The 20,901-nt window shown below is 39.7% G+C and overlaps 2 protein-coding genes and 1 long non-coding RNA gene across 4 annotated transcripts in view; 2 read left to right on the plus strand and 1 right to left on the minus strand.

The window, feature by feature from the left end:
- Positions 1-3,922, plus strand: part of cntn3a.2 (contactin 3a, tandem duplicate 2) — a 72,167-nt gene extending 68,245 nt beyond the window's left edge. Inside the window, exon 23 of the mRNA XM_014145830.2 lies at positions 680-3,922. Coding sequence (XP_014001305.1) covers positions 680-777 — 98 coding nt within the window. The 3' untranslated portion in view covers positions 778-3,922. The remainder of the gene's footprint in view (positions 1-679) is intronic.
- Positions 3,923-6,915: 2,993 nt separating this feature from the next.
- On the plus strand, positions 6,916-19,421 carry exosc10 (exosome component 10). 2 transcript variants are annotated; one of them, NM_001140362.1, is given in 25 exon segments: positions 6,916-7,057; positions 7,723-7,859; positions 8,387-8,510; positions 8,616-8,720; positions 9,992-10,157; positions 10,421-10,529; positions 10,620-10,695; positions 14,055-14,165; positions 14,343-14,486; positions 14,636-14,826; positions 14,987-15,143; positions 15,248-15,396; positions 15,686-15,736; positions 15,846-15,957; positions 16,776-16,823; positions 16,936-17,011; positions 17,108-17,217; positions 17,372-17,461; positions 17,545-17,613; positions 17,760-17,853; positions 17,943-18,016; positions 18,111-18,288; positions 18,434-18,498; positions 18,677-18,753; positions 19,065-19,421. In NM_001140362.1, coding segments are annotated over 25 exon segments (2,658 nt in total). In that variant the 5' UTR covers positions 6,916-6,943; the 3' UTR covers positions 19,096-19,421.
- LOC123727325 (uncharacterized) lies at positions 11,568-13,293 on the minus strand. The gene is made up of 3 exons (XR_006759247.1): positions 13,186-13,293; positions 11,933-11,993; positions 11,568-11,832 (listed from the first exon to the last, which is right to left on the minus strand). It is a non-coding gene; the product is annotated as an uncharacterized lncRNA (long non-coding RNA).
- Positions 19,422-20,901: the final 1,480 nt, after the last annotated feature.

A 20,901-nucleotide genomic window follows, 5' to 3' on the forward strand; every position in this document is an offset into this window, starting at 1 on the left:
TGCAATGAGTTTTGAACCCAGCTATGGTTGCTTGCAGCTATATTTTGTAATATTGATATTCTGTGTTGAGCCACTGAAAAGGATGGAGAGGATTGCATTCTAAACTGGCCTTATTTATATAATGTATTTTCAGATACGAAGTTTTTTATATTTGTTTTGTCTGAAAATAAAGAGCCTGTATTTGTACTTCTTTTTTGTTTTCCTTTAACACCCATTTTGTGTGGAAGCACAAACCGTATTAGGGCGAAGCAAATTTGCTTTGCCCTAATTTTTCTCTTGAGTCAGCTTTCATTTGGTCTTAATTGTTATATTTGATTATGTAACATGCTGTGTTGAAGGCATGTGTTAATTAGCTGGGGATGTATATTAATAGGAATGCATTATTATTCATGTGAAAATTACATGGGTGGTGCAAGTTGGTCTAGAGGTAGTGCTGCCAAATCTGGACTACATGTATCGCCCCTGGAGACCAGGGTTTGATTGCCTAGTCCCACCCCTTCATTATTCGATTTGTCTGCATCTCATAACTGCTATCTATTGCTCTATTATATAAAAAAAGAACAAAAATAGGAGGGGAAAAAAACAGAAAAATAACATTACATGGGGCAAATACCTACGTTGAGGTATTATCTCTCTCTGTTTCGTAAATACTTAATGTTGGTGTTGTGCTTTGTTCTAGGTATGAGTGCGCGAGGCTCGAAGGCCTGGAGTCTGAACACATCCCCTGTCTCTCTGCTCCTCGGCATCGCATTTTCAACGTTCAGGTCTACATCGTGACAGAATGTCAGTCTACTATCTGGTTTACAGATAAAATAAGCTGTCTCTGCTCCATTCTAAATGACCCATCTACAATTATAATTTTGTCTAACTGTGAAAGTAATGGTAGAGACCATCCATTTGGAGGCAAGACAATAAGCACATTCATTTAGGGAATTTGTGAAGAAATGTTTGTTGTTTGGGCACATGTTTTGATGAACATTGTGTTAGGTCAAGTGCTGTCAACTTCTGAAGGTATCTGCTTGGATTGTACATTTTAGGTGGATGTTCAGATGAATGCGCTATTTTGAATTTTTGAAGCCCTGAATGATACAAATGCCTTACTTCCATTCATGTGCCAAAGTAGTTTGAATCGTTTAGTTGTAGGCTAAATGTTAAGCTAGCAATGCCATGCTTTTTTTCCCTTCATATTTTCATTTGTAATTTAACCTTGTCACACTCAAAGCTAGTTATGAAAGTTATTACCTATGGTAATAATACTTGTCTTTTAAACTTTCAAGGTTGCGATATGAAGTTGACTTTTGTAATTTTGACGTACTCTGAGGTGGTCATCGAAGCAAAAACTTTTACTTGTGTTTGGCTGAGCCAAGTTAAGTTCTCTTGCTTACTCATTTGAGTAGACACAACCATTTGCCTGTGCCTGTGCCTTTGAAGATCTGTGTAAGAGTGTGACAAAGAAAATCGCTTCACTTGACTTATAGTCAGTGTTGTGCAGCATTTCAGAGCTCTTTAAGTGATCATTATCGTATAATTATGTGCTACATGAAACCCATAAGACGAGAGCTGTTTGAGAGAGTGCAAGCCATTTTCTCAATGTTTTTATTTTGTCATTGTGGTAGAGACTTGATTGTATCACGAGGGCTCCTTACAACTATAATGAGCCAAAATCTAAAAACTGACCTTACAGTGGATGGATAGATTGCATTTAATAGGAGGACTGTCTTTACCCCACCTCACCCACTACCAATATGACACCCACCTGGGTGATGCACGGCAGCCATTTTGTGCCAGAGTGCTCGCCCGTTGCGTGGTGAAAATGGTGCCAAATGTGCCAGTCTGACATTGAAATTGAGCCACTAGCTGGGTCCCAAGCAGGCAAAGTCATTCACTCCCAAGAAAATCCATGGAGTCTTACTGTATATGGAACTCATGCATGACATTGACTTATAGTCAGATGTGTTAAATATGTACTAGACTTGCCTATCTTTTGTTCAAGGTTCAATTAGCCTTTTCTTGAAACTTATGTATTGTATTATAACCCCTACATATTTTTCAGCGTAGCCTCAACTGCTCAGGTGTTCGGTCTTTTACACACCAACTTCACTGGTCATAAAGCAGAGAGCAGCTATATCAGACGGCTGACAGCACATGATACAGTGGTCTATTTAATGCCCTGACTTGACAAATGAAAAGTCTGATATCTGCCATGATTTAGCAGCAATTAAATCATATTAATAAATTAGACTGAGCCTAGGGGTCTCTATGGGAAAGGGCATAGGACTAATGGTTCTATGACACCACAGAAGATTAATGCATCAGGATTCAGTGAGAGGAGCTAAATCAGAACGATTCCATCAGGATGGAAATATGGTTGTGTGCGTGTGTGTGTGTGTGTGTGTTGTTAATAGATGCATATTACCTTGCTTCTCTGTGTGTCACAGATCAAATCAAACTTTATTTGTCACATAATGCCGAATACAACAAGTCTAGACCTTACCGTGAAATGCTTACTTACAGGCCCTTAACCATCAGTGCAGTTCAAGAAGAGTAAAGAAAATATTTACCAAATAAACTAAAGTAAAAAATGTAATAAAAAAATAATAAAAAGATGACGGTGTCTTTTGGAAGGCCAGCGAGTGATTTTTTTATAAAGCTCCAAATCATTTATTGTACTGGCAATCAAACATTTGGGACATTTTTGTGCTCACTTTCAAATAGAATAACAACACCATGAAGTTGCACATCTGCGATGGTGTAAACTGAGTTGTGTTTATTAAGCACTAAATGGAAGAAAACTAACTCAAACATGGAGGGACTACCTGGACTAAGAAAGACTCCTTTTCGCTTCCCATTGTAAAATGTTTTCCATTGCGTGCCCCAATGAGCACGATCCAAGTTCAACCGATACATTTAAAAAAGGCAACAGTTGTAAAGGGCTTTGTTGGATGATAAGATCAGATCTCATTACCACTGCTGACAACTTAAAGAGAGCTGTCTTTGAGTAATGTGTTTTTGTTGATATGCTTGTTTTCGTGGCTTTCTCGTGGTTCATCTGTACACTCTCAGTTTTATTTCATTACAAACCAAACAGTGTTTACAAAGAAACTGTACTTTATGACTGATTTCAATGTTTAACTGATTAGAAACTCACAATATACAGTCTATGAACTTTGTGTCCTTGATACAGAAAGGTCACCTCCATCTTTGTTTTGTAATGTATTCAGTAAGTACTGTGGAGATCTTGTTTTTTTTTGTTTGATTATAGGCTTTTTTAGTTTTGACAATTCTACACAAAGGTCAAGTGTTGCTTTAAAGAGATAAAAATATAAGTTCTAACTTGTTTAGAAATACATTTTGATTGGTCTGTTGCTCCCATGTACTATGATATGGACCAATGCCCTCAAAGGGGTTTAAAACCGTGAAGGAAACTTGTCCCCAAAATGCAATATTAATTTTGAATGCAATCCCCATTCAATTCAAGAATTCTTAACTATACCAGGAATATTGTGACAATTTGGTCAACGGACAGCAAAGTTTTCCCTTATGAATGGTACTAGGAAAACCAATCATCTGTTTTTTATAGCACTATATTTGTACAACATGATTCAAACTTATTGAGCTTGACTAATGCATTATTAAAAGTAAAGACTGACATCAAACAGTACTGTATAGTAAATTGGTCAACTATAATGCCAGTCTTTCGTGACAAAAAAGTTTAGGTGCTGTGGTTAGCAACACTTGGTCTTTATGTTTCACACTGCAGTATTAAAACAATGTTAAGTGATCTCCATGAGATTGTATCAAGAATGTTTTCACGATGAAAAGTAATTGGCTGATCTTGTATACTGAATCTGTGCATGTACAATATTGTTTGGTGCATTTATGTTTTCTAAAACAAAAAATTAAAGGAAAACGATTTACAGAGGATTTTCTCTTCAGTGTTGTTGTTGAGTTGTGTGACTTATACTGTATAATGGCAGTCTACTTTGACCAAGAAAGTAGAATAATCAGTATTTATTTCATTCATATTTTGTTCTGATTTGTCCAACTACTGATATTGGTCTGCTGACATTGAACAGCTGACCAAAGGATCCTTCCATAAAGTGCACCATTAAAGACTTAGTTCTGTGTCTTCCTATTTTTAAAAGATAAAATAGATTTTTGACATATGCACATAGACATTGCATAACTGCAATCACAAGAAAATGATAGTACTGGACACAAGCATAATGCTACTATAATAACTTTTCAGGATTACAGCCATGTGTCCATTAATCTCGGTTAAAGCAGAACAAAAGTGTTGCATAATTGGTCGGATTCTCGGTTAAATTCTGGGTCCATACGTGTTAAGAGAAGAGATAGAACGACGATCAGAACCGGAAAGAAGAGCTCCACCCTCTCTTTTGGAAGTTATCCGCAAGTATATGGGCCAAATTTCTCCTACCATTCCGAAATTCGAAAATGCTGGTTGCGTTCGACTGCTTAGACGATGCCAGATCTTACAAAGCCTGGATAGGTATTTTACATATCAGCTAACTATATCATATATTATAGCAATCTGTCGGTCGCTGACGTGGTCGATACAGTGGCATGCAACCATTGGTTGATGGTGCAACGTCTAAGCAGTGGAACGCGACCGCTAACACCTGCGAAATCGTGATTTATCCAAAGCACGGGAACTAACGCTGCTCGTTATCTCCCGTTGTATCATGATAGATCTACCATCTATGGATGTGCAGTACAATTTATGGTTACATAGTCTGTCCACGAGAGTCTTTTTTGTAATATTTTTTTTCTTACATTTTAATTGTCTGACACTTTACTGTATCGTTAGGATCTAGTAACATAAGCATTTTGCTGCTCCCGCTATAACTACTGATAAACCAATACATGTTTTTGATTTGACGTATGTGTCCACTGTTCAAGTCCAGCCCCTTTCCTCTCACAAACATCATATGAAGGTACTCTATGTGCTGAAATATCTATCAACCCAGTGTTGCAGAGACGCTTTTAAAAGGTCCAATGCAGCCGTTTTTATCTCAATATCAAATCATTTTTGTAAGTACCTTACAGTGATTGTAAAATAGTTTTTTTTAATTGTCAAAAAGAAACAAAATAGTTTTAGAAAAAAAATAGATTTCTCTAGCAAGAAATTTGCTAGGACTGTCTGGGAGTGTTCTTAGGGCTCCCGAGTAGCGCAGCGGTCTAAGGCACTGCATCTCAGTGCTAGAGGCGTCACTACAGACCCTGGTTTGATTCCAGGCAGTATCACAACTGGCTGTGATTGGGAGTCCCATAGGGCTGTGCACAATTGGCCCAACTTCGTTTGGGTTTGGCTGGTGTAGGCTGTCAATGTAAATAAGAATTTGTTCTTAAAGGACTTGCCTGGTTAGATAAAATAGTGGGGGAAGGGAAAACTGAAAACCAGCTGTAATTGGCAGAGGTTTGGAACTCTCTTTCCTATTGGTGTATTAAATAATTTACATCACCAGGCAGGCCAAAGGTCCATCCCACCAAAACAGGCTGACATTTCAGGTGGTCTTTTCAAACAACTCTTACACTAAAAGGGCATCATCATAATTTTCACAATTTCACAGTACAACCGAACCTTAGTGTGGAAATATATATGAAACCCAGGAAAATCTTTTTAAGATAATAAGAGAAAAGGACCCTGTACAAAGATCAATACGAAGAGGAATGGAAGAGAAAGGGTTCCTCTCCACACACCACAGATCCAAATAATGACTTGTCTATGTGTCAATGCCCAGAGCGCTGCACTACATATGCTATTGATTAGTGGATAAAAAGGAACCCACTTTAACACCTGAAAGACAATTGCTCCTGTACCCAAGAAAGCGAAGGTAATTGAACTAAATGACTATCGCCCCATAGCACTCACTTCTGTCATCATTAAGTGTTTTGAGAGGCTAGTTAAGGACCATATCTTCTCCACCTTATCCAACACCCTAGATCTACTACAATTCACATACCGCCCCAACAGATCCAAGGACGATGCAATCGCCATTGCACTGCACACTGCCTTTTATTGTCCCCAGCACAATGTGCACGTGTATAATGATCACACTGTTTAATGAGCTTCTTGATATGACACACCTGTCAGGTGGATGTATTGTTTTGTGAAATGAGAAATGCTCACTAGCAGGCATGTAAACAAATTTGTGCACAAAATTTGAGAGGAATAAGCTTTTTGTGTCTGTGGAAAATTTCAGAGTCTGTAATATATATACTGTATATTAGACACTGACATTGCTCATTCTGATATTTCCCAATGTCTTATTATTTACTTGATTATGGATTATGTGTGTACTGTTTTGTATTTCTAGGTATTACTGGACTGTTGGAGCTAGAAATACAAGCATTTCGCTGCATCTGCGATAACAACTGCGAATCTGTGTACATTTTGATATACATGGAGAAAGATGGGGACAATACTCAGATGAACACTGCCATCCGCTGGTATAATCTACTAATTGCAACAACCTTATGGACTTGTGTGAGGAGAGAAATACAATGCAGGGGCCGCAAAAACAGGCCTGCCCTTTAATTAACCTAGGCCGACACAAAGCTTAATAAAATATTTGTGCATTTCACAGTGGTGTCAACACAGGGTGGGTGCAAGTTGGTAGATCATAGGCTATTGAGCAGTGGGAGATGGGGGACAGAACAAACAATTCTAGGGTTATTTTACTAAGGGCACTCTAGTCATTTAGGGGTTTTAACTGTATGTGAGTGATATATGCTATATATATTTTTTAAAGATACTCAAAACAACTAAAATATGGTGCGTTCTGTCTCTGCTCTATACTCCAGTCCGGTCAGTGGCGCTATTGCTCATCTAATGTTAGTGTTACCCATAAAATCCAACGGTGAAGAAGAAAAACCAAGAGTGGTTGCTTCCTGCCACTCGCATGTACAGAAATTAGAGATGGATTCTTCAAACAGTAACAAACAAAATAATAATCCATCTCTTAACGAAGACCCAGCTGGTGTGGACAACGAGTTTTATCCCGGTTTCAAGGATGTGGATGCATTTGTGAAGGTAGTGAGCTGGCTAACGAGCTGTACTGTGTCTGCAGCGTGTAAAACGTGGACCAGCTAACTAGCTACATGTCTCGTAATAGTAGTAGTAGCAGCTACGTTAGCAAGCCTAACTAATGCTTTAACATGGATTCTAACAAAATAATTTATGCACAACATAAGCAAGAGCTTTGTCTCGGGTGTTCAGGATGGTCACGCCAGGTTCTACTTCTCGCTACCTAGCTAGCGAGAATCCTCGCACAGTAATACCAGAGGCCCAACTCAGCGTAAATCCTGTCTCCCTCCAGCCACCAGTAGGTGGTTTTCTTTGTTTCGACAAAGCAACGATATTTTGTATGGAGGTCAATGAGAATGTCACATTGGGTCAACAACAAAACATGTATGACTTATTTTCTACGTGAGGTTTGTTTATTTGCTCGAATATAAGTTTCGTAATGCTTAAGTAGTTAAGAGTGTACTGCTTTAAGTAGGACACGTGACATCTCGGAAACTTTGAGAAAAAACACTTTCGGAGTTGTCTGAGATTGCTATTCATGGTATGAGGCTAGTAGCATTTAACCTTGTATCTTGTCAGTATATCCATCCATCTTTGGTGACGCTAGCTAGCTGCATTATGCATAAAGGTAATTTTAACTTTGAGTAAGCCTTACCCTTTCTCTTCTATAGTATGGACTGGGCACTGTCGTAGCAGCTACCAAGGCATCTGCCAGTCTACCGCAAGTAGGGGATGAATATGATTTATATCGCAGCTTCCCGGGATTTCAAGAATTCTGTGAAACTCAAGGAGATGGACTGTTGCATTGGTGAGTAATAATTTGTACCCACATAATGCATTGCTTTATTTCACAGGAGCTTGGTGGTGCCATAATTGGGGAGGGTGGGATCATAGTAATGACTTGAATGGAATTCATGAAATGGTATCCAACTCATGGTTTCCATACGTTTGATACCATTCCATTTACTCCAGTCATTATTATGGGCCGTCTTCACATCAGCAGCCCGGAATGCTGATTGGCTGACAGTCATGGTATGTCAGACCATATTCCACGGGTATGAGTTATTTATTTTTTTACTGCTCCAATTACTTTGGTAACCAGTTTATAATAGCAATAAGGCACCCTGGGTATTTGTGGTATATAGCCAATATACCATGGCTACGGTCTGTGTACATAAGAAAACGACCCTTAGCTGTGATCGGGCCACATGTACATACTGGTAAAGTAGTACTGGATGTAAACAGTTTGACATTGCTGCCAAGAAAAATGGTTGGCATAAAAGTCACTCATGCACCATCTTCCCAACATGTTTGTCTTTTTATTCCCATGGTCAGTATGAGTCAGATAATGCACCACCATGGCTGCAGAGCTCACATGAGAGACCGCAACAAACTGACAGGGTTGGAGGAAAGATTTGACTTGGTGGTTGACGCCAATGATGTAATTCTTGAGAAAGTGGTATGTATACCAAAGTGGCAGCATATTCTGAACTAATGACTTTTATAATTCCCCATTATTTTGGGAATTATTCTGAAGTCAACTCTTTTTTTAATTGATTTTCAGGGTATTCTGCTTGATGATGCTGCCGGAGTCAACAGGAGCCAGCAACCTGTCATGCCCGCAGGTTTTCAGCCCCCTAAGATCGTCGTATCCAGTTGGAATCGTAAGGTGCAGAAACAAAGCTTCTTGGCACAGGGGCCACAAAATTACAAACCTGTCAGAACTATTGTCTAAACATCACGACTGTTATCATGGTTACTCCATGGATATCGGTCTGAAAGAAGTCGCTGTAAAAAAGACGCAATAATCTCTACCAGATAGAACGCTGAAAAAAATATTTCAACGTACACTGCCATTCAAAAGTTTGGGGTAACTTAGAAATGTCCTTGTTTTTGAAAGAGAACCACATTTTTGTCCATTAAAATAACATCAAATTGATCAGATAGTGTAGACATTCATTTTGTAAATGACTATTGTAGTTGGAAACGGCAGATTTTATTTTTAATGGTATATCTACATTTATCAGCAACCATCACTCCTGTGTTCTAATGGCACATTGTGTTAGCTAATCCAAGTTTATCATTTTAAAAGTCTAGTTGATCATTAGAAAACCCTTTTGCAATTATGTTAGCACAGCTGAAAACTGTTTTAATTAAAGAAGCAATAAAACTGGCCTTCTTTAGACTAGTTGAGTATCTGGAGCATCAGCATTTGTGGGTTCGATTACAGGCTCAAAATGGCCAGAAACAAAGAACTTGCTTCAGAAACTAGTCAGTCTATTCTTGTACTGAGAAATTAGGGCTATTACATGTGAGAAATTGCCAAGAAACTGAAGATCTTGTACAACGCTGTGTACTACTCCCTTCATAGAACAGCGCAAACTGGCTCTAACCAGAATAGAAAGAGGAGTGCGAGGCCCCGGTGCACAACTGAGTAAGAGGACAAGTACATTTGTGTCTAGTTTGCGAAAGACGCCTCAGTTTTTAGCTGAGCTAACATAATTTCAAAGGGGTTTTCAAATGATCAATTAGCCTTTTAAACTGATAAACTTGGATTAGCTAACACAACGTGCCATTGGAACACAGGAGTGATGGTTGCTGATAATGGGCATCTGTACGCCTAAGTAGATATTCCATTCAAAATCGGCTGTGTCCAGCTACAATAGTCATTTACAACATTAACAATGTCTACACCATTGTATTTCTGATCAATTGTTATTTTAAATGGACAAAAAAAAATGCTTTTCTTTAAAAAACAAGGACATTTATAAGTGACCCCGAACTTTTGAAAGCTAGTCTACTTTACTGGTTGTCCTTTTGGTGGTAGGAAGAGGAGATAAAATGTCCACATCTAACAAAAAGTTAATGTTTCTAACATGGTTTGGAATGTTCCTCTTCTATGGTAGTATTATTGATTGTTTTTTTGTCTTTATTGAACAGGGGGGTGACTCTGGTTCTGGACGTAGTTCAGAGACATTCCGACTCCTCCAAGCCAAAAACGTCACCAGACCTCAGTTGAAATTCCGGGAAAAAGTTGACAATAGCAACACACCGTTTACTCCCAAGATCATCATCAAGCCCAATGCAAGAAAACCCCTTCCTTCATGTAAGTCGCATTTGCCATAATTTCAAATAAATTCAGTTGTAACTTATTTTTGTGCCAACACTTTCATGGTATTTAGAAATGACACATCAGCATTGTATTACCCAATATGATCACAACTCTTTTGGCCTCTTAAGGGTTCATAAGATAACTAAACTATGTATCATTGTGTTGCCAAAAATACGAAATTATTTACTAAAAAGTACCAATTAAATAAATTGTACATGCGATGAAGACTTCCATTGATTCCGCCTTTCCTGTCGTAGATTTTACCAACAAACACATTCGCAAAGAGAGACCAGAGGATTTGGATGTCCCTGCCGCCCTGGCTGATTTCATTCACCAGCAGAGAACTCAGGAGCATGTAGAAGACATGTAAGACATTCTGAGTCAGTGTACTCTCTTGTTCCAAGGTTGAAATGTAATAACATCCCATCTGACATTGCTATAATGTTTCCTCCATAGGTTCGCTCACCCATACCAATACGAACTGGATCACCTTGCGTTACCCGAGAATCTTCTGTCCAAGCCTGAACCCCAGGTAAATTGTTTGGTTAACACTGAGGTATAGCGTCATAACTAGGATCCTGCGTTTTGGGCAATTAAAATTAGACACTGCTTTTAACGGTATTTCAAGCATTATCTTGCTAGTGTCGCTGCAGGTAAAAAGTCGAGAGGAAATGTTATTTACACAAGATGTCTCCAATCAATGTCTGGTTGTGCGTGTGTTTGGTGTGGGGATTGCCTGAGTCAGGGGAGGCTCTGTGAATCTTGATCGCACAAAACCTATTATTTAGCAGGGAATAGTATTTGTAGATCAATGATTATACACCTCACTTTGCTCAAGTTGACTCTTTTAATGGACTCAAAATCTAATTGTGTTAGTCTCATACACAGTTCACTGCAGATATAAAAGTACAGTAAAGTGCTTTTGTGCTAGCTCAACATTGCAGTACAATATCAATAATATACAATGGTCAAATAAAGAATTACTAGTAATTATAAGGTATATACATAGTATTATAACTGATATGTGCACAATAGTATATACAGTACAAATTAATGTGCTATGACAAGTATGACTGTATACAAATATAAAATGGATAGTGTTTTGGTCGTGCAGTTGAATAAATAGTATAAAATAGAACAGCAGCGTTGACTATGGTTGTGTGCTTGTGTGGAGAGTCAGCGCAAATAGTCTCTAAGGTGCAGGTCTGAGCAGGTAGACAGCTTATGTTAGCTATGTGATGGCCTGGTGGTAGAAGCTGTCTCAGAGCCTGTTTGTCAGATGGTAAGCGTTAACAGTCCATGGCTCGAGTGACTGAAGTCCTTGATCTTCCGGGCCTTCCTCAGACACCGGATGCTATAAATATCCTGGAGGGCAGGAAGCCCGCCCCCGGTGATGTATTGAGCCATCCTCACCACCCTCTGTAGAGCCTTGCGGTTGTGTGCAGTGCAGTTTCCCTCCCTACCAGGCAGTGATGTAGTCGGTCAAGATGCTCATTGGTGCAGCTGTAGAACTTCTTGAGGATCTGAGGTCCCATGCCAAGCTTTTTCAGTTGCCTGAAGTTGAAGAGGCGCTGTTGTGCCTTCACCACCGTCTGTGTGATTGGTCCATGTCAGGTCCTCTGTGATGTGTATGCCAAAGAACTTGAATCTTTTGACCCTCTACTGCAACCTGTTGATGGGGGGGGGGGGGGTAGTGTCCGGTAGTCCATGATCACATTGGTTTTGCTGACATTGAGGGAGATGTCATTTTCCACTGCAAGTGCTCTCACCTGCTCCCTGTCTCGTCAGCTATCAGGCCCACCACTGTTGTGTTGGCAAACTTGATGGACTCTATTAGCAGGGATGCAAACTGGTGAGGGCCCAAAAAGGTTACTTTTCTTTTTTTTTGCACTGATGCATGCAAAAACTCCCTTCTAGGGGGAAATGCAGGTTTTAACTAATTAAACAAAGAATATGATCTACATGATCAGTCTAAAATAATGTGGTTCATGTAAACCTAACTCACAGCAAAAAAAAATTAAGGAAAGCATTCCAATTATTTGTTGCCTGGACTTTATTGCGAAGGACTCAAGTCTTGAGAAAAAAACAATACACTAATATTGCTGTTAGCCATGACAGCCTTTATAATAGAACGCTTGTGACCACACACATCTAAATATTGCACTTGGGGGGAAAACATCTTAAGTAGAAATAGAATGAAACAAACAGGCATTCTATTTTTGCTCTATTATAGTGGCCACTATAGTAGACATCGATCAAGTGCACAAGGCTACATGTGTGCAAAAATAAAGTTCACTGAGTAAAAAATGTAATAATCCCCCCTCACTCACATGTGTTAGTCAAGTTCAAAACAACAAAAGCAATATCTTTGGGCTACTGCACATTATTACATTGTAGAACAGATGTCCACAGGCAGAAAGTGTATAATGTGCCAGCAGAGCATGATACCCGTTGTTGACATAATTGATCTCCTTCAGGCAGAGAGTACACCTGCCATACCCCTTTTTATCCACTGTATTGAGAAAGAGGGAAAGTGTGTGGTGGTCCTTTCACCTCTATAGTGGCATCCAGCTCCAGCTACACTTAACTATTTAACAAGCAACGCCTCATTTTCACTTAATTCTCTCATTCGGAAAATTAACTTACTGTACTGTAAAGGGAAAACATTAGTTCACAGATAGTAGTTAGTTCGTTAGCTAGTTAACATTTCAGATTGCCAGGGTCCAGTAAGAAACTAACGCGTTCTAACTTGAGGAACGGCAAGGAGTCGTATAACGTTACCAATTAATACTAGAGCGATTTGGTTAGGTTACTAACGTTGGTTCATCTGATGTTGTAACATTAGCTAGCTAACGTTAGCTGTCTAACTTTATTTTCACACCATAAACTAAATTATTTGATCAGTTCAGTTGGCTAATGTTGCTCAACATTTCTCTGGCAAGCTATAACGGATAATTCGATCCAGCTAGCAAGATACTTAACAATGCTAACAATACTTGTTCGACCACACTTTCTCCCTCACCTCAAACTTTCCAAATGTCAGTTTTCGGTTACAGCTCATGAAGTACGCTTCGTCACCTTCTCACCCCCGTCTCCGTAGTCAGGCTTCTCATCTACCTCTTCGTTATCGTTCAGGGGACGCGCTGCTGTAAATGAACCACGCCTCTTTCCAGAGCGTGCGCTGATGCTGTAACTAGCAAATTGGTTCTTTTCTCTCTTTTCTCTCTTCATGTTGTTATGGGAACGATTGGCTGAGCCTTAGATACATCCACTATTGCTCCAAACGTGCATCACTCGTTCGCATACAGCCAGTAGTCATCCAAAGCCCCCCCCAAACTATTTTGGATTCAAAACGGTGAATTTCGTCCAAAGGTGTCTAGTTTGCATCCCTGTATTAGGGGCAGTTAAAGGGGAGAGTCAATAAAAACAACCATGAAAATAATAAAGTCCAATATTTTCACTTGAAAATTGCAGATTACAATAATATATTCAGCAAAACCTGCAACATTGGGCTACTTTACTACAAACAAAAATGTGCATTATCATGCCTGAGACCTCAAGTCTATCTGGTGTCACTTTTATTTTTGAATAGCTAAATACACTTTGACACGGTCATGAAGCATTTTGACCATGACGCCTGACACTTTGTTGACCTTGACATTGCTGGATATCTTTATTGAAAGTTTCTGCATATCTTTATTGAAAGTTTCTGGATATCTTTATTGAAAGTTTCTGGATATCTTTATTGAAAGTTTCTGGATATCTTTATTGAAAGCTAATATTAGTCAAGTTCGCCTCTGGCACGATTAAGCAAATGTTTGTTTTTTTATCTTTGTGTGATACATTTTCTCAATTGATGCCAGGCTTCAATTTGTGTTTTTGACTTTTCAGATGTACAAACCACTTGCTGAGACAAAGTGCTCATTCATTGACAATCTGGAGGATCTGGTGGCCGTAAACGAGAAACTGACCAAGACGTCAGAGTTTGCAGTAGATCTGGAGGTACAATTGAGGGTTTTACACATGTTCCTCTGCCTGAGACAATTAAATTGTACCTGAAATAACTAAGCTTTAAAGATGGGGGAAAATGAACGCTTGCTAGTTTTAGCCTTTTATGACCTCTAATGTGTCCTACCCAACCAGGATTTTCTGTTGAATCATGTGTATCTTCTCTCTTAGCACCACTCCTACAGAAGTTTTTTGGGCATCACCTGCCTGATGCAGATTTCAACACGGGATGAAGACTTCATTATAGACACCTTGGAGCTGCGTAGTGAGCTGTACATACTCAATGAGGCTTTCACAGATCCCGCCATCGTCAAGGTCATTGCCTGGTTGTCTAGGCACATTTTGGATTTCACAGCACAATGCCCAATAATGGCAATGGTAGCAGGCTTAGCATTTCAGTTTACAGAAACTTCAGTATAGCCTAGAATTTGAGTCACCAATGTAGGTTTATATGACTTTCGCAGGTTTTCCATGGTGCCGACTCTGATATTGAGTGGCTGCAAAAGGATTTGGGCCTTTACATTGTCAACATGTTTGACACCCACCAGGCGTCACGTACCCTTAACCTGGGCAGGCACTCGCTTGACCACTTGCTTAAGCTGTTCTGCAACGTGGACTCTGACAAACGCTACCAACTGGCAGACTGGAGAATACGGTAATGTCATTTCGCTAATCCTCTATTATGCACTTTGATGTTGTAGATGTTCATGTGTGCTCTGATTGTTCATCAATGTGTACTAAATAGTTTTCACTTAAAGCTGTTCATGTTGGCCTGGGAGCAAAATATGATTAGAATTGCTTTTGATTTTCCCTAGGCCTTTGCCAGATGAGATGTTTCAGTATGCCCGGGCAGATACCCACTACCTCCTCTATGTCTACGATCGGCTGAGGGTGGACCTTTGGGAAGTGGGCAACGGGCAGCCTGCCCTGTTGCAGATGGTCTGGCACAAAAGCAAAGACATCTCATTGAAGGTACGCTTCTCGAGCTGAATAGCGCGACTGAACATTACCGCACCACCTAGGCCTAATTCCCTTGTTAACTTGTTCAGACACTAACAACGAAAACCCCTCTGCAGAAATACATGAAGCCGCTCTTCACCGATGACTCCTACATGGACCTGCTGAGGAAGCAGAAGAAGGTGTTCAACACGCAGCAGCTAACTGCCTTCCGACTGCTGTACGGCTGGAGGGACAAGCTGGCCAGACAGGAGGATGAGAGCACTGGGTAGGGAGGGTCTTGCCTATGGACCCATTTGCCGTTTGCTCGCTTAGGATCCTGATGCTCAAGAGTATTTGGTTTGGATTGTGAAGTTGTTCTATGAAAGCCAGCTTTATACTGTCTGCTACATACAACTGTTTTTAAATTTGCTACACTCTTTCCCCAGTAAGCACCTCACACTGCTTGAGATGTAAAAAACCTGATTCATCTCAAACTGGGATAGAAATAATGAAAATGGCAAGGGTTTTTGTTAAGTATATGACTTTTATTTAAACTTGTTCGCCATGTGTTTCAGATATGTCCTACCCAATCATATGATGATTAAGATCTCTGACATCCTGCCCAAGTAAGTTGAGAGATGCCTGTCCCCCCCAAAAAAACACACCTGTGCGCATGCACACACACAAACATTAATACCACGCTAAACAGTCCCCATCTGGGGTTTTTTCTACCAGAGAGCCTCAAGGCATCATCGCTTGCTGTAACCCTGTCCCCCCATTGGTGCGGCAGCAGATCAACGAGCTCCACATTTTGGTGCAGCAGGCCAGGGAGATGCCCCTTCTCAAGGTGAGACATCCCTGGGGGCAGTGTTGATTGTTTACTACATTTAACCTCAATCAACTACTTGAATTAATTGAGTATTATCTATTTTCAATGATGACAACCTTGCTAACCAGCCTGACGACACATCTTGGTTTGGGTCACTTGATTCTTTTATAGTGTCAAATAAGTAACTAGTGAATAAAGGTACTCAAATCAGATTTTTCTGGTAACATACACATGATGTTAGCAGATGTTAATGCGAGTGTTTGTGCTTCTAGTTCCGACAGTGCGGTAATATCTAACAAGTAATTAAAAATTCCCCAACAACTACCTAATACACACATCTAAAGGGATGGAATAAGAACATGTACATATAAATATATGGATGAGTGATGGCCGAGCGGCTTAGGCAAGGTGCAATAGATGGTATAAAATACAGTATATACATATGATATGAGTAATATAAGCTATGTGAACATTATTTAAAGTGGCATTGTTTAAAGTGACTAGTGATCCATTTATTAAAGTGGCCAGTGATTGGGTCTCAAAGTAGGTAGCAGCCTCTCTGAGTTAGTGATTGCTGTTTTAACATCCTGATGGCCTTGAGATAGAAGCTGTTTTTCAGTCTCTCGGTCCCAGCTTTGATGCACCTGTACTGACCTCGCCTTCTGGATGATAGCGATGTGAACAGACAGTGGCTCGGGTGGTTGTTGTCCTTGATGAAATTTTTGGCCTCCCTGTGACATCGGGTGCTGTAGGTGTCATGGAGGGCATGTAGTTTGCCCCCTGCGTTTTATACCATTTCACTTTAATCAATGTTTTCCGTGTGTGTGTGTATATAGGCTGAAATTGTGGCTGACAAGAAGAAAGCACTCACGCCCATAAAAAAGGTTTGTAAAACGAATTAATTGATACCACATCCACTTGGTTATACATTTTCACAGGTCATTTATGAGCAAAACTGCCTATATCTGAAGTGCCATGCATTGGTTCTTTTTGCAGCCAGAAATTCCTCTTTTTGGTCCTCATGATACATCCAGAGTCTCTGAAAGTGATATCCCCAGCTGTACCCCAAATGGTAAGATTTATCTTAAGTCCATTGTTAACATTAATCATGTTGTCCTTGGCTATAGTCAATTAAACAAATGAAAATGTACTTTGCGTCTACTTTCAGAACTCTCAACCAAAAAGGGGGCACTCTTTTCTGACGAGGAGCAGGGAGAGAAGGTTGACATGCATAAAATGACTGGTCTAGTAGTTTCAGCGAAAATCACATTGTTTGAGGTAAGAACTATCTGATGTCTGTTTGTGTTTTGGCCCATGAATGAATGGTACACCACAGTACACCTCTCAGATTTGTTGTCCGTTATAAGACTGTTTGAAATGTGACTGTAATGATCTCGGTTGGTGACTTGTGTGTTTTGTGCTTCTTTTGAAGGAGGACACAGTCAAAGACCCTGGTCACCTCACAGTGGCTCAACAGAAAGCATGCAGGGTTGTCGAGTCTTTTCAGAACCCTTTCCGAATGGTAAGATGCATTGACCTGGTAATGCTTGGTTAACCAATGATGTGTTCTGTTTGTGTTGCTATAATGCATCCTCTTGTTTTTAGTATCTACCGTCAAACGACATCCATATCTCCAAAAATGCTAAGTTCGACCCCTCTACGAAAATATATGAGGTATTTAATTCATTAATATTTGTACATAACAATGATTGTGGCAGAAATGATGCCACTGAAGTCTGAACTCGAAGATGGTCAATATTATCTTGAAGGTCGAACTTAATTTGTCCTGCTTGTGTTTATTATCCACTATGTTTCAACAGATCAGTAATAGATGGAAGCTGCAGAGTGTGGAACAGCAGCAGAAGGAGGTAGAGGCCAAAAAGAAAGCGAAGGAAGAGGCAAAGGCAGTAGCAGGTGTGGTGTACTTGACTTGATTCAAATTAACTTTCTAATATTATTTCAAACCATTCTTTGTGAATATTGTGAGATTTCTTGTCCTACAGAGGAAAGGAAGAAGGCCAAGCAGAGCTACCAGGAATCACTTCAGAATGTTGCGACTGTGCGCCAGCAAGCTTCAGTGAGTCGTTTTCACATTTCTTCAGAGCTATAAGAAAACATTTTCAATTCTGTGCAGGCAAGTTATCTCATTACATTGTTTACATTTCCATCAGGAATCTATAAAACCAGGAGGAACGAAAAGGGAGAGGGTTGCCAGTGAGACAGGAGAGTCGACCCCAAAACCTAACAAGAAACTAATGAAAGCTGCTGAGAAGAAAAACGAGGACTCTACACCACCTCTAGTTTTCAAACCGTATGACTACAGCCAGTCAGATTTCAAAGTCTTTGCTGGTACGCAACCACATGTATTTGTTTATGTTCTATCTGACTTTGGTCATGATATTTGTAGTTGGTTGATGAGATTATTTTGCATCTCCACACATGACCTTCCTTTCTCATTGTATGTGGTGAAATAAATAATTTTGTGATGTTCTAGGGGCCAAAGGAAATGATGGTAAACAGTTTGATCCAGACAGACAAGGCCATGAACCCAGGAAAAAGGTATTATTAACATCAAGTTCTAATTATTACATTTGCCAAATTGACCCACTGTGTGTACATTGTGCATTCAACGTCATCTTGCTAAGTCTACCTTTAACGCTGGCAGGATATTTGTGGAAAAGTAACCGTTCTCATGGCTATTGTAATATCAAGCGAACATTCCTTTTGTTTTCTGTAGAAAAATGCAAAGGCCCAAAAATCGAATGCCTGTGCTGGAAACCGAAGTATGTCCTTTTTTGGTGGAAAATCCGAAAGGTAACAAGATTCATGCTTGCTGTTTTGGAGACACCATCGCACTTGCTTGCAAAGATATTTGCTGTGGCTAATTAACAGTAAATAAGTTAATTGCTTAGCCACAGGTAGGCATGGTGCTTAGCTAGCCACCTAAAATTGTTTACAGTTAACAATCACTTCTACTTTTGCTAGCTAGAAAATGGCAGGTGTCTCCAGTTTACATTTTACCATTGTGACGTGCATCCGTGCATATCCATTTTCTATGCTTATCACAATTCCAGTTTTGATTGTTCCACTAATATCACTGTCGGTTTTCTTTATTCATCTTGCAGAGGAGTCCGTCGTAACTGGCCTAAAAGATAGGTCTACCCATCAATGAACTTTTCTTCTCTTCTCAAAAAGGAAACATGTTTTAAAATTAGATTTTTTTTGTGTGGATCTATTTACCCTATGTTAATACAATGGTGAACAAAATATTTTTTTTCTTTAACAAAGTATTTGCAACCTGCTTATTAAAATAGTTTTTAAGGGAATTTGTCTAATTTATTTTATTTGTTGATTGAATCCTTACAAAATGTGCTTGCAAATAATTCATTCTAGACTTTCAGGTACATTTATAAACGCACTTGTTGTTATAGCTCATACAGTTATTGGCTGCCGCTCATTAAAAGAGGAACTGGTCAAAACCATGCAGACTTTGGGAATGATCCTTTTGAAGACATTTGCAGTAGTTTTCATAAATTATGAGTACCTTTCCAAGATTAGTATTGTAAATGAACAGCAACCAGTGACTGTTGTCTAATGTGCAACAAGTACTTTACCTGACTTGTCTGATGGGCAACAAGTTCTATTATACCTGGTTGAAAGTAATGGTTGAGGGGAGAGCCAAAGAACAGGAGCAGAGGAAATCCCCATTGTTATACTGACTTGCGGGGGCCGCCCGGATCTGAGTTATAGGCTGCTACTATGGCAGTACAGAAGTAATAGATTACATTTGACTCCAGGATGCTGGCATTCTAGGCAGTTGCAAAGAAAAAGCCATATCTCAGACTGGCCAATAAAAAGAAAAGATTAAGATGGGCAAAAGAACACAGACACTGGACAGAGGAACTCTGCCTAGAAGGCCAGCATCCCGGAATCGCTTCTTCACTGTTGACGTTGACTGGTGTTTTGCGGGTACTATTTAATGAAGGTGCCAGTTGAGGACTTGTGAGGAGTCTGAACTAAAATAGACTGACAAGGTTCAGAAGAAAGTTCTTTGTTTCTGGCCATTTTGAGCCTGTAATCGAACCCACAAATGCTGATGCTCCAGATACTCAACTAGTCTAAAGAAGGCCAATTTTATTGCTTCTTTAATCATAACAACAGTTTTCAGCTGTGCTAACATAATTGCAAAAGGGTTTTCTAATGATCAATTAGCCTTTTTAAAATTATAAACTTGGTTTAGCTAACACAACGTGCCATTGGAACACAGGAGTGATGGTTGCTGATAATGGGCCTCTGTACGCCTATGTAGATATTCCATAAAAAATCTGCCGTTTCCAGCTACAATAGTAATTTACAACATTAAAACCTCACTAGGGTAGGGGGCACTATTTTCACCTCCGGATGAAAAGCGTGCCCAAAGTAAACTGCCTGCTACTCAGGCCCAGAAGCTAGGATATGCATTAGTAGATTTGGATAGAAAACACTCCAAAGTTTCTAAAACTGTTAAAATAATGTCTGTGAGTATAACAGAACTGAAATGGCAGGCGAAAACCTGAGGAAAATCCATCCAGGACGTGCCATTACTTTGAAATGGCTGTTTTTCCAATGAAGCCTATCCACCATTTAAAGGGATAGGACCCAGATTCCATTCCCTATGGCTTCCACTAGTTGTGAACAGTCTTTAGACATTGTTTCAGGCTTTATTCTGAAAAATAAGGGAGAATGACAACATTGAGTGGGATGTCCTCAGAGCTCTTTCTGTGTGCGACCGAGAGCGCACCTTTCTTGTTTTCCTTTTATATTGACGAAGCTTTTGTCCAGTTGAAATAGTATCGATTATTTAGGCTAGAAACAACCTGAGGATTGATTATAAACATCGTTTGACATGTTTCTACGAACTTTACGGATACTATTTGGAATTTTCGTCTGCCTCCTGTGACCGCATTTGAGCCATTGGATTAC

This window comes from Salmo salar, chromosome ssa15 (genome assembly GCF_905237065.1).
Source record: "Salmo salar chromosome ssa15, Ssal_v3.1, whole genome shotgun sequence".
Lineage (NCBI taxonomy): Eukaryota > Metazoa > Chordata > Actinopteri > Salmoniformes > Salmonidae > Salmo > Salmo salar.

What these genes read in the sequence shown, in the direction of transcription:
- exosc10 (XM_014145628.2), top strand. Translation starts at nt 7,245, where the DNA reads ATGGTCACGCCAGGTTCTACTTCTCGCTACCTAGCTAGCGAGAATCCT. An exon ending in AAGAAAACCCCTTCCTTCAT is followed by an intron (nt 10,158 to 10,420) that starts GTAAGTCGCATT and finishes TTCCTGTCGTAG; the next exon opens with ATTTTACCAACAAACACATT. An exon ending in TTTGGTGGAAAATCCGAAAG is followed by an intron (nt 18,754 to 19,064) that starts GTAACAAGATTC and finishes TTCATCTTGCAG; the next exon opens with AGGAGTCCGTCGTAACTGGC.